Source organism: Perissodus microlepis, chromosome 7, assembly GCF_051167445.1.
Source record: "Perissodus microlepis isolate ML-2025 ecotype Zambia chromosome 7, ASM5116744v1, whole genome shotgun sequence".
In the NCBI taxonomy this organism is placed as follows: Eukaryota; Metazoa; Chordata; class Actinopteri; order Cichliformes; family Cichlidae; genus Perissodus; species Perissodus microlepis.
Genome location: NC_140467.1, coordinates 42626786 through 42640753, shown reverse-complemented (window position 1 = coordinate 42640753; position 13968 = coordinate 42626786). Strand labels below are relative to the sequence as shown.

The window sequence follows — 13968 nt, the reverse complement described above, 5'->3', positions numbered from 1 at the left end:
CCTGGTGTTGAAGTGTGGGATAGATTTGATTTGTACTTATGACAAAAGCAGCTGCCATAATTTTAGCTGCTGTGGGAGAAGAGAGTAATCTGTTTTTCTCAAGATGTTTAGGAAAACATTGAAATCTGCATCATGTATGTACAAACATCATAACCAGCACAGTTCTTAGAGTCAAACAAAACTAACCAATTGTAAGCCCTTGTTAGGTAAATTTAAGGCTTTTAAAAGTGGACCCTACTAAGCTCTTTTCTTTACGCATATACATTTTTAGAGTCTACTTCAATAACTTTGCATGTTTTACAATTCACAATAGTCTTTACTGATCTTATGCTGAGCCTTGCTGCAGCCCTTCAGCTCATTCTCTGTCTGAATGAAACTGTTTTATGCATCTTTCTATTACTTTCTTGTGATTGGCTTGTGTACGGCTGCGATCATCATATGAGGGATATATGCTCTCACTGACATCATACAAAGACGCTTAGAGCAGTCTAAAGTGATTACTTGTACATATCCTTCTTCTTAATTTCATAATTTGATGCTTGGCTACATTTACCTTGAGCCACCACCACTGTAACAGCATATATAAATAATGACAAGCACAAAACACGCTTAGTGATCTCTTAAGATTCAAATACAGACAGAGGCATTCGTTAACAATGTGTCCTATATTTGGTCTGAACATGAAGACAATGTGCCTCTTATGCCTCATTAAGATAAAACAAAAAAAGACAGACAGTGAGTCAGCAAGGCTGGTTCCGGACCAGGAGCTACGGTATGTCCTCTGGCTCGCTTCCTTTCGCTGCCATCCCTTATAAGGAAAACAGTCAACAAATTCACGCATTTCCTTTCTGACTGTGCTGAAGTGCAATAACTGAGCCAAAACCAGGTTATTAAAGAGACCCACCCTTCAACCAGATGTTGATGTCATCTGTGCCCTTACTTGCATTGACGGTTTTCCACTTAACAGTTAATATACAGTATGCTTATTTTCCAGTGTACTATTCCATTGCACCATTAGGCTATAGTTGCTTATGAAGGAAACACCACACTGTGCCAAGGAAAACAGCAAAAGGTCTAAAGATCAAACAGCACAGTCCATGAAAAACAGAAACCAGCCTAAAATGAGGCAGCATGTATCCGATATCAGTGTCGCAGACTGGGGCAGCTGGGCGGATTCACTCTGTCAGCCTTTTCCCAGAGCAAACTGAACAAACACTTGACAGGGTGGTCCCGTGAACATCTGCTCCGCTCAGCCCCTCTGCTATCCTAGCTGGACCTGCTTTTGTTCTCCTACGACAAAGAGACAAACACTGCGTAACACAACGGGCCCACAAGTGTGTATTTAAGGTTCAAAGTCCAGCTGTATGTGTTGGTTAAGCTCAGTTTAACTAGATATTCAGACCTAAGAGTGTCAAGGGTGTTGTGACAACTATCTGTGTTGTTCTACTTTTCATTATGAAGCTGGTTTCTGTTGAGAAGTATTCTCTCATTGTAATTTATGGAAACTAACTATTATTTTATATATTATATAAGATTACTGGACTGTTTTCCTTCTGTATCAAAGCACCACTACTTGTATTACTGTATATACTCATGAAGACATAGTTCCACCTTTAGTATTTGTCTAATCGTGTGTCACAGGCAAAGATTTACGTGTTATGTGCACAAAATTCTAGATTCTAGATTATGCACCAAATGAAATGATGAATAATAAATATTACATCTGGTTGACTTCTAAATTAGACACCAAAAAGATTTCTTCAGAGGAAAAAAAGAAAAAAAGCCGAGCATGGTTTTCATCAACATAGAGTTCTCAGTGTGCCCACTCTGTCACACACACACACACACACACACACACACACACACACACACACACACGAGAATGAGGAGGCAACAGGAGGAATCAGCCTGAGGGCAAAGCAATGTGACGTATTTCCACTCTGCCTGCGTCTCTTTGAGGGCCAAGAGAAACAGTCTGGCATATGGCATTTGACTGAATGATGGAGAGACTAATAGACACAGCTTTCTCGACACAGACATGTGCCTTACCAGCCTGCAGACCCGCATATCCACTTTTTGATGGAGAGGAAAAACTGCTCACATAGGAGTGGCCGTTAATTTTCCCCATACGCGTTTCACACGCATTTTCTGATGTTGGAAAGAATCTATAGAAACATCTGTCTGATTAAAGCTCAGATATGACACATGGGAAGATAGGGCTGAGTATAATTCATGCATACAAAAGGTTACATTATTCCAAAACCTCTGCTGAACGAAGTCTGCCCTGTTATGTTTAACTTGTGCAAAACTGTTGGAACTTTGTAGCTGATGTGGAAATCACAATGTGTTTTCTCAGACATGGAAGAAAGAAGATGAACAAAAACAAAAAGGGAAAGAAAACAACTAAGTTCAACAGATATGAGACATTAGGGGATGTGGTGGAAAAAACATTTTTTTGTATTTGTGTTTTTATGCAGCCAGCCTATCCGGTCAATGGCAAAACTCGGCATGTGTTTGGCACAATGCTTTTCCTGTCTGTCCATGCGCCCTCCCCCTTCATATTTCAATATGAATGCGCATCTCTGAAGAGGAAATAGTGAATGTCACAACAGACAGTTCAAGAGTGGGGACGGAGGTTTAAATAGGTGACACACACATGCTGCTCACTGAGGTAAAGCTTATCAGCATGTAACTAGTCAGTTGCCTGGATACTAACTAACATAGTAATCTCCTGTCTCTGCACGTCCGGTGTGTGTATATTTGCCGAGCCAGAACCCTGCGCTCTTGTCCGTATCAACTATCACGTGTGTTAGATTGATAGAGGACATTCATACCATTCGCATGTGCATCACTCTGAATATTACAGCTCCTCCACACGTGAAAGTGATACTCACTGATCGCGTGCGCTTGTCTTGGCAAGAAAATTGCAATATGTAAAAAAAAGTGAGCTACAGCATCATAACAAGATATTCAGATTTCAGTTTGATTATATTCAGCAAACCCAAGTCACATCCAGACCAGGTTGATTTATGCTGGAAAATGAATTTTCCTTAAGGATGAATCACTGAACCCACAACAGAATAAACAGATTCTAGTTAATGTATTTTTTGAAAGCAGTGTCCAAGCAATTTAATAAACCCTCATCCTTTCTTACGTTTCTTCCAACCACCACACCACATCTGACTAAGCCAGCAGTAAGTGAGGGCTTTGGACTGCATTGGATTGTTCTGTATCTCCCTGTGATATAAACAGCGTAAGACAGGTTGGGTGTACATTGGCTATATATAGATGTGTCTGCAGACAGACTCCAGAGCAGCCTAGCAGGTGACTACTGTTTAGCTAAAAACATAGACTGCAGCTAAAGCACAGGCTGCAGATACAAATCTAATGATAGCAAAAGTGATGCCAAATTCATAGGATTCTGGTTAGAAGAGGATATTTTTGCAATTTTCTACTTTCTCCCTCCCATTTATTGGTTTCTTTTGACTTTTTGAAAACAATCAAAAGCACAATGATCGGTTCTTCTGGGCAGCAAACTTTCTGTATCGGATCATTAATATAGCAGTTGCACAATTAACACCTTTCAAAAGGATTCTCACGCTGTTAGTGTTAAATGTGGAAAAGAAAATCCAAAAAGAGTGGTTCACAGGGGCTGGCTGTGCTGATCTGTATTATCTTTGAGGTTTTGGAACCAGGTGCACCCTGCCACAAGCTTTCGGAAATGGTGTTTTATTACACCGTGCTGCATATTTCAGTGACAATAAATAAACATCAATTATCACACTTTCCTAAGACTTCTTTCCACAGCTGCCAATGTTAGCTGGTCAGCAACAAGATTTCCATGAAACTGGAACAAAAAAAAAAAAAAAAAAAAGGATAAAATTCACTCAAGCCCACTCTTCATGTTTACTCTGTGCACATCAACAAAGATGATGTGGAAGATGTGGAAGATCTCAGTCTGAAACATTTAGACAGCCAGTGTTTTGAGGTCATTAAAAATAACCATTTTCAGCAAATGCTGTCTTGTGTGTAAATGTGCATGCCGGTACAACTAAACCATAGAAGTGACTGGATTCACCACAAAAACAGCCAAACTAAATATAATTATACTGAGTCTTCCTGGCTGTGATTCCAATTCAAAACACGAAACCGCAAAACTAAATAATATATATTCCACTCGGATTAATGACATTCTGACAATGAGCAAACAGAGATGCTTAAATTCCTTTCCTTATATTACAGTCTTGGAAAATAAAACCGGTTTTATCCATTTACCAGAAACTCTATGACAGCTCACCCTCATCTAGTCATTTGTTATGACTTACTATATAACGCAACAACAGGATAGGAAGGGCACTTCCAAGGTTCATTTCCTTTCTGATGATAACATGTTTATCCTCACCTAGCAACAATAAAATAACATTAATGCATTGAAATCAGTGTCTGTGTGGTACAAGCAAGTCGTGCAATTTGACTTCAAATTCCTCCGGGCCCTTATGTAGATTCACTTCAGTGATCGCCTATTTTTTCCACATTGGAAGCTATACAAAAAGGTTGGGACACTGTTAAATGTAAATAAAAGAAGAATGGACAATAAATGATTTTTACATTTCATAAACCAGTATTTTCTTCACAAAACAGAAAAGATAAAATGTACCACTGAGAAAATGTACCAGTAAAGGTCATATACTAGTTAGGTTTGAATTTGATGGCCATATATCGGCAGAACTTTATCAAAATGCAAAAAACTGTATACAAATTGTTGATTACACAATAATATATTTTTCAACATAGCATTGCAAAGGATTTAAAAATATCATTATTTATAGCACGTATAGTACATGTGGAGTTGGCAGTTTGTAAATCTGGGAAGGCGCCATCAGTACTGAAAGGTATATACAGGTTTTAGAGCATCACATGTTCCCAGACATCTTGTTCAGGGAAGGCCTTGCGTATTTCAGAAAGACAGTGCTAAACCACATATTCCATCTATTGGCTTTATGGCTCGGCTTCGTAGTACAAGAACTTGGGTGCTGGGTGTCTGCCTGCAATCCAGACCTTTCACCAACTGAAACCAATTGAAACATCATGAAACAAAAAAATATGACGAAGACAACCCGGGACTATCAGACAAGAATGAGACAACGTTCCTTTCTCAAAACTCCAGCAACTGGTCTCCAGACTTTTAAAAGACGACGAAATGCTACACAGTGGTAAATTTGGTTGTGTCACAACATTTGTGATGGCATTAAATTCAAACTTGAAACTTAAAAATGTTACATTTTCTCAGTTTAAATATGTCATTCATTTTCTGTGTTCTACTTTGAGTAAAATACAGATTCATAAGATTTGTACATCATTGCATTCTGATATTAATTTACATTTTACATCCCAACTTTTTTTGGAATTGGCGTCTTTAAACACCATCATTATTTTGCATGCCATACCTGACAAGTGTCTTAAGACAATGTTGGGCCATTACACATTTCCAGAAAAGACACTGACAATGATTTTAGAAGTCTGTGTTATTCTACTGGATGACTGGAATTTGGCATTTTAAATGACAGAGTGCTTGTAAGCGGTCAGAACATATGACCGACATCATTTTCATAGTCACTGAACCTTTCAGTAACACCTGGTGTCTTATGAAGGGAGCCATTATCATCCTAGAAGAGACCACTCCTACCAGAGTAGAAACTAAACTGTTTTCTATGCAGCGTCACCATGTCAGAGTAACTTTACAGCCATTTTCATGCAAGATTAAACGTACTTAAAGTGTCATTTTTTAGACTTTGATATTAATGACCAGAATATTCTTTCATATCAAACTCCTGATAGAAAATCAATACATATATGCCGTCTAGAAAATGCACCGTTAAATGTTGTCAGATGAATGATGCTATTTGGATGGTCACATATCTTCTATGTGAACTGTTTTTCATAGCTCACATTCTTCAGAGTGACATAATATCTTTTAACTGCCATATTAATCATCTCTTGGTAGTCTTGTAATGTTGCTATGGCACAAACAGTCTTATCAGCAAGGATCAAAACTGTCAATCAAATCGTAGCACATAATTGGAGATGGCAAAGCTTCACACCAAGTGTCAGTTATGTACATTGGGTTTGAAGTATTTCAGAAAACAGCAGCATAAAAGTACTAATCGGGTTATGTACTGTAGTATTCTTAAGAGTTTTTATACAAACCAAAATAATGCACCCTGTACACTATAAATAATGTATTTAAGCACAGAGTATTTCAAATACTCTGTCACTCAACAAGATGATCAATAATAAAATTTCAGAGCAGCATATGAAAATGAAGCCATAAACAAAATACTGCAGTAATGTAATATTTGCAATAAGAAGGCTTTTGTTGTTTATTGAGTGAATTTACGCATACTCTGAAATGGCAATGTTTGATGTTTCATTGCGCATCCATTACCCGCACTAGATTACATACAGCTGCAGGACGGGGTTATTTTCAGACAGTTTTCCCACGATTAAAGCACAGAGGCTCCTTTCTCCTTTGATGTGGTGATGGAATGACAGTACAAGCAAACCAGGCTTAAGTTTTCTGTCAACAAATTTTATAGTTTGGAAAGTGTGCGTGCTTGCTTTGGCTCTCTTTGTTTATGTGACAGTAAAGTCGCTCTTCGCTGGATTCGTATACACTGTTAGATTCACCGCTTCACCTCATTCAGACAAAAGACTCGCCAATAAAAATAGCACCGAGTTTCACTATTGCTAATTTTAATCCCTCCTCTTTTTCCCTATTGTATCACAAACTGGATACAAAAATATCTGATGATATCTAATATATTTACCAATATCTTGATCATTACAATAAATATACTTATCTACATTAAATTGTATTGTATATTTTAAAGGCAATTCTCTGTGTTCAATAAGTAAATTGAGATATTTACTACAATTCAAATAGATTTTAATGCTGTTCCTACACTTCTATATTAGCATAGTAGTTTCATAAAACCTGGGATTCTATTCTTTCCCTGGTCAGCTCCATTCCCCTTCCAGAAGATTAACTGAATGGCTCCCATTAAGATAAACAGCAAATTTGACTGTTCAGTCAGGAAACTGATAGAGGCCACTTTTTCTCACTGATGTGGCGATATGGTTGCCAAGCATTTGGCAGAAAATCCACATTTTTCTCTATTTATAAGTTTATTCCTCTAAACATCAGTACATTTCTACTCCAAATGTGTGTTTATGGGTGTTTTCCCATAGAGTTAGGCTTGTTTGCTCTCAGCTATGAGAACAGAGCATGATTAACATGTGTTGTGCAGGGAAAGATGTCTATAGTGTGTCCGTCCTGCCTCAGCATGCATTCTGACTGATAGCCCATTCGAAATGAAGAAGTATATGGAGGGAAAAAAGAAAGAAAATAGTTGCTGAATGTCAAGAAAATTGAAGTTTTCAAAGATTAGTGGACTCTTTTTGAACTACGTGAAAGCTGCTTTTTAAGTGATTTTTAAGCATTTCTTTTTCACTGTCATGTGTTTTGCCACGTGTGGAATGGAAACTATCAGTTTGTGGATCATATTGTATTCATTCTGTTTGTTTTGTTAGCTTATGAGACAAATCAATAAAAATATTGGTAAAAAAGCAAACAAAACAAACACTAACACTACACTTTTATATCCTCGTGGGTCTCAGAATTTTATACTTTCCTAATGAAATAAGTGGAAAAACAGTCGATGAACTCGGCATGATCAGATACAAAGCTGGATGCCTCCTGCAGATTTGGTGCCACACGTTACACCAGCCAGAAAAACAAAAAAAACATCTGTAGACTATTGATTACAAACTTTTCTGTAATGAACCAGGCATAAAATAATACTTTTTTTTATTATTGATTATTATTTATTTAGGTATATTATTTTATGTTTATACCAATGCATTCAAGGCCAAGTTAGTCTATAAAAGGATTTATTATATGCTATAGTTGACTATAAATAAGGCTTTTACATGATTAAATTAAAAAAATATAATAAAATATTATGCCAATAAAACCAATTTCCACTGATTTTACTGCAGCTCAGTGCAAAAACACTGAACTGTTTTAATTAGCACAGCAAGACTTCATCTGCTTTAAATAATAAAAATGTCTAATTAAATAAAGCACAAATAAAGTTATAAAAATAAAGCTTCTTATTGCAGTTGTCAGCCTTTCTGTCCTACAAAAAGTACCTTAAAATATTTACTATAACTTTTGTCAAAATACTTTTAATTTTCTTCAATACACACAAGTAGGAAAAATCACTTCATAGTGCTTTTGAAGCTGTGTTAAACCAGCTATAACAGCATATTAATAAAAATCTAAATGTTGACAGGAGTCCCAGGGAAGTCTGTCTAGTCACATAAGTAAGTGAAATTCATAGGTTGTCCTGAAGAAGTCCCAAGATGTGTGAGTGATGTGATTTTCATGCAGTTACCTCTGCAGAGTGAGGCTGAGATTGCCTGTGCAGGCCTTAATCTTGTTCTGGGCCTCGAGGTGATTCATGCTGTCTGTGGAAATCCCATTAATCGACAGAATGATGTCTCCAACACTCATCTTGGCTTTGACGGCCTTGCCTCCATCAGTCAGCTGCAAAGACGCAGAAAAAAAAAAAAATACCAGTAAGAAAAGTATGATCATTATGGACTCTAATTATTGCTATTCACATAGCATTTAAGTTTAAACAACTCTGCCTCTGTGTAGTTGAAGGATCGAAAGAATGTTAACCAGTAATTATGATGCATGTATACTGTGCTCATTTTTCCCCTTGTAATCACTAACTATTGTGAATTCCTTTCCACTTCCTGTCTTATGTAATCGTTGTCAGATAAGATAGTCATCTTATTCTCCTCACAGCATCAACATCACAACATCAGCGAGAGGACTCTAAATCTACCCAAAACCATCTGCCCATAAAAAAGCCAAAACATTCCCACAAAGATGACTCACATGACCAAATGACAAATGACAAATGACCACAAATCAAAACCATATGGTTTGAAAGTTTTCATTTTAATCATTAAAAAATAAAATAAAAATAAGAGTCCCCGCCTGGCCAGGCAGGGACTTCCAGAAGCATTCCTGGAGCCTCTCCAGGCTTTTTTTCTCCCTTTTGCGTAATTTGTTATTGTGATGGTAAAAGGTGCTGATGCACAGATTGTGTTCTCTCTTGTAGAAGTTAATTTTATTTGGTTCCACTTCTTGGCTTGATTCAACCTTCCATTCATTAAAATTTTGGGTGCATCACACAATCCGTGTGTTTACCTGCTGTGTAACACAGCTACTGCTGTTTATGTAGTATCCACTTAATGAAATCAAGGTTGAAAAGTAAGCAAAGGTAAGTAACATAAGTAATATAAATGAAAGCTACCAAAGAGAAGCATGAAGTATTTTTATTTAAATTGAGTTTTATTAGGTTTTCTATCCCTTGCTATCATGCTGGACTTTTTTGGAATCAACATTAAAAAAAAATAAATAAAAAAAAAAAACCATGATGATGACATGACTGGTGCGGTGACTGATCAGTGATTAGAAGGGCGAGTACACTTCATCAATCACTCAGCACACTCTTAACACACTCAAAACCTGTACAGCCACGTTTAGGCAGAAAAGGGATTCTGCATACTCATCCTGTGCTGGTCTTGTTAAGGTCTCTTAATGTTGTGAAAGAGCAAAACTCAGAAAGTGTCAGCACATGCAAGCGAAGAGGGTGTGAAGCCTGAGGAAGGGATTTTGTCGATCGATTCAGTGGATTATTGAATGAAATGTACCAGCTTTGTACATAAAACTCTGTATTAACCTATAAAATTTACATGTATCCAAATGCACGTGTTTTTCATCTCTCAACATCAAGTTATCTTTTAAGTTAATCATTTTAAAGCTGATTTAAAAGGGGAAAAGACAAACAAGGTGTTTACTTTCACCACTGCTAGATAATACCTTTAGGTTATCAGTAATACTAAAAGCAGCCAGTTGAACGTAATGAAAGTGCCATTGTGTGAGCTCTCATAGTAACAAAAGGAGGGGGAAACAGTGGGAAAGAGGGGGGCAGAAAGAATGAGGAAATGACAACAGTGGTTTGAATTGACCGACACATTTCTCTGGAGCTGTGCATTCCTCATGTTTCCCACTAGTTCAATAGCAGGAAGTGTCAAATGCCCAGCTTAGATGGATCTACCCATACCAGCGTCCAGGAAAAACTATAGCGCTGTCACATGCTAAGTACGACTAACAAAAGGCAGAGCGCTCACTACACTAGCCACAACACAATCATAGCCTCAACTGACTCAGTGTATGACACAGACCAGACTCCGTAAATGATGGCAGGTGTGCCTCTGAGTCTCCCGTGACACATTTACTTTCAGCAAAGTAACTTGTAGCTCTTCGGGGCAATAAAAGTGATGTAAGCACTGTTCAGAGATTACTGACATCTGCCAGCTATGTCTAAATCTGCTGCACAGCTCCGGAGGCCAACAGCAAAGAGCTGCTGAGGGGTTGTGAATGCACACATCCGTGAGACATTGCTCTCCACTAAACAGAGTCTCTTTTTTCCTGTGCCTGTGAGTGTCAGGCAGAGAGAAAGGGTGGAAAACAAGATCGGAAGTTCTCTCCTTGTAAGGATGCGATTGCTACTGCTCTTTACATGGAAAGCTCTCAGAAATGCAGCACCTCAAGACAAGAAGAAACAGGCTCTTGTAATATTCTGAGAAAAAGAAATGCGTTGTTGGATGGGCTTTAGTCTGTAGAGAGCAGAGAGATAACCTTCACTCAAACACCGTCTTTCTCATGTGGCCACGAAACAAATAGGCGTCACAGTAAGAATCCCCGGCATGTGTGGTCTATAAATATAAATGGAGAGGCCTGAGACACTCGTGATGGAACGGAGATAAGTAATGAACAGGAACTTTGGCTGTGCTTCTCCAGTTCTCTCAAAAGATCAACATGTTTTAGCAAAGTGTTATGCCAAATCCAATTATCCAGGCCATATTACATAATGTGTGGAATCAAAAACCTCTTTTCAAATGTTGCTATAAAATCATCCAAAAGGGTTTCACACAGCATAACTTGGAGTAAAAAAAATCTGAAAAATTTGGTGCTTTCCAAATTAATGACATCTTTTTCCAACTTTGTTTACACGAATGGGATTCCAGCCACATAATGGTGTGACTGTGGCGCTACAGCGGTCCTCCCACACTGGTGATTTTACTGCTGTGGAGTTACTGATAATAACTGGTTGTTCCACACTACAACTAAACATGTATTAACTCCAGCACTACTACATCCTGCCTGCAGTTAAATTCACCAATACATGGCAGATTTGTGCAGGGATCGCCAAATTCATTCCTGGTACAAAAAGCATTTTAAGAACTCGATATTCAAACAAACCAAAACCAAAAAAGGACAACTACGAAACCTCACAAGTGGAACAGAAGTCAAGAAAAAGTAACACTATTTCCAAAATGTCCATTGCTTCCATGTGTCTTCATCTATTGTAAAGTCATAATCAAATAGAGACACAAAGAAAAAAGGGAAAAAGTTTCTTTGAAAAGATTGTGAACAATTAAATGTGCACTCAATTATTAATGTATCCTTAATATAGTGATATGCAAACAAAGACAAAGAAAACACATTTATAAGATTTATTTTGGTGGGGAAAAAAAAAGATTCTGTTTTTACAGCTAAATTTATGACACATGCGTTCCCTCTCTGGAGTCTGTTGGTGCCAAATGTCTTAATACTCTTGGATTCTTTACTAAACTCAATGCTGTATTTTTATACCACTGATTTATGATTTCATTGTTACACCACCTTTTTTTTTTCTTAAGTTCAGACAAAACTCTTCCTAGAAGAAGAGGAAGGCACTTCTTCTGTCAATAATAAATTGAATAAACTGGGTGTGTTTATGGTAATACAACGTATTTAAGATCACACTCCAATTTTATGGGGTTAGCAATCATCCTCCTGGCTGGTCAGTGTCTAGTTTCCTGGCTTTAAGGAAATTATGGAGTAAGGAAGAAGGTTGCGGTCATTTTTCATCTGGGAAGTCATGTTGGAGGAAGTGTCTTGTGGTAAGAGCTGGCAGGCTTGCGAGATGAATGTCACGTCTGTATAGGATAGTGTAAGATAGAGTACCTTATATGGAAAAGACCGAGACCTAAAATTATACCATCACAAACGCACATGATAAAGCAAACTGACCTCCTCTCACTGGTACTTACTATTAAAGTGGCCTTAGACTAAGCATGCTTTCAAACTCCTGTGTTATTCTTTCCTGCAAATAATACAGTGTGTCGACCTCCTTCTGTCGATTTGGGAACACCAAATAGAAAACCTCAAAGAGCCTAAATACATGTTTGAGATTTTATTTGAAAAGATGCCAAAAATACAATACAGCCCTAAGGTTAACAGTCCATAGGAGTGATAGAAAACAATTCCACATGAAAAATTAACTTTTAAAGCTCACCAAAAGGTAAATATTTACTGCACAGTCTCTTCTATTTGAAAGCACAGTGTGCAGCAACCTGCTGTACTAGCACGTACAGTAAAGCTCATTGTCAAGACGTCATCCTTAAGATGGCACACCTGCAACACCTTGCGCAAACTGTTCAAACAGTAAAGCGGAAGAGTATGCATCATTGGAGAGGAAGCATACATTGCGAGGGGACCACATTGTAGCTACTCTTTCTCCTTTAAGCCAAACATCCCAATTAAGGGCACTTGAACAGAGGTAGAAAGCGGTTGTCATGGTTTGACCCCGGTCTCGCTCTGCATCAGTCTGGCTTGTTAGAAAGCACGAGATGCCAAGCAGACCTACAAGGAGGTCTTAGTCAAATCGCCATGGCAACGCAAACAAAACACACAAAGCAGTACCAACCCTGCACTGAATACTGAATGCTCTCCAGTCAGGTCAAAAACAAACCCGGCTGACTAACACTGCTGAGCCAGATGATATGAAAAGGCTTTTAGACATCGTGAGGATTAAGCCAAGTGCCCGTTTCTACCTTTATCTATGATTTGTGCAACTCTTACATGAATTAATAAAAAGGGGATTTTTTTGGACTTTTATTGAACTAAGCGGCACGGTCATTTTCAGTTTTTACCTACTGCTCTGCTACATTAACGCATTAATGGCAGAATTGGCAAAAAAATTAAAATTAAAAATGTGTAGTCACCTAACATTTCAATACATTTATTGCATATGTGCTTATTCTAGTTCATGGAAACTGGCAAGTCAAATCAAAGAAGTAGATTTACTTTTAAATATACTTTATCCAAAAAAAGTGTGAGTGATCTAAATCAAAATCAAGTGACAGCTTAGTTATCCTTTATAGCTTTGCCATGTAACGTTAGGGAGACTGGAAGCAGATGCTCGCAATACAACTCAAGACAGACACCGGAGAGATCAAACACATACTACAAATAACGGTTTCCAACAAACCCCATATGTAACCTGAACAGGCACATATTGAAAGACTGTTTAAACCAGAATTAAGACCTTGCAGTTATATGTATATATGTGGGGACCAAAGACTCGTGTCACCCATTAAGTATCCAAATAAATGTGAAATATGGTCACAATCTGCTTCTCTGTTGCTGAATCATAACATTGAGTAATGGCAGGAAATGTGGTTTTGCATGAGCTATAATACCACAGTGCAAGTTAAGCTTGGACTTTTTAAAACGTTACCAGTTTACTGTTCAGCATTTTAGTGCATAAAAGTTTCAAAGACGGCCAAGAAAAATGGTTTGACTGCGAAATTCTGATTTAACTTCAATTTCAAGTAGAAACTAGTTCCAAATATGAAGAAATTCCCCCAAGGCATTGTAGAGATCTCACATTCACTAGAATAGGACTGACAGAAAACCCAACAGCATATAGCACATAATGTTAAAAGTACTTTGTACCATTTATGTTCATGTATTCATCATGAAACTGAGCGATATTGGGT

The 13968-nt window shown here is 37.7% G+C and overlaps 1 protein-coding gene across 1 annotated transcript in view; it reads right to left on the bottom strand.

Moving 5' to 3' along the window:
* pdlim5b (PDZ and LIM domain 5b) overlaps positions 1–13968 on the bottom strand; it is a 36795-nt gene that overhangs the window by 12951 nt on the left and 9876 nt on the right. Inside the window, exon 3 of the mRNA XM_084935220.1 lies at positions 8457–8608. Within this exon, the coding sequence (XP_084791346.1) occupies positions 8457–8608 (152 nt within the window). The remainder of the gene's footprint in view (positions 1–8456; positions 8609–13968) is intronic.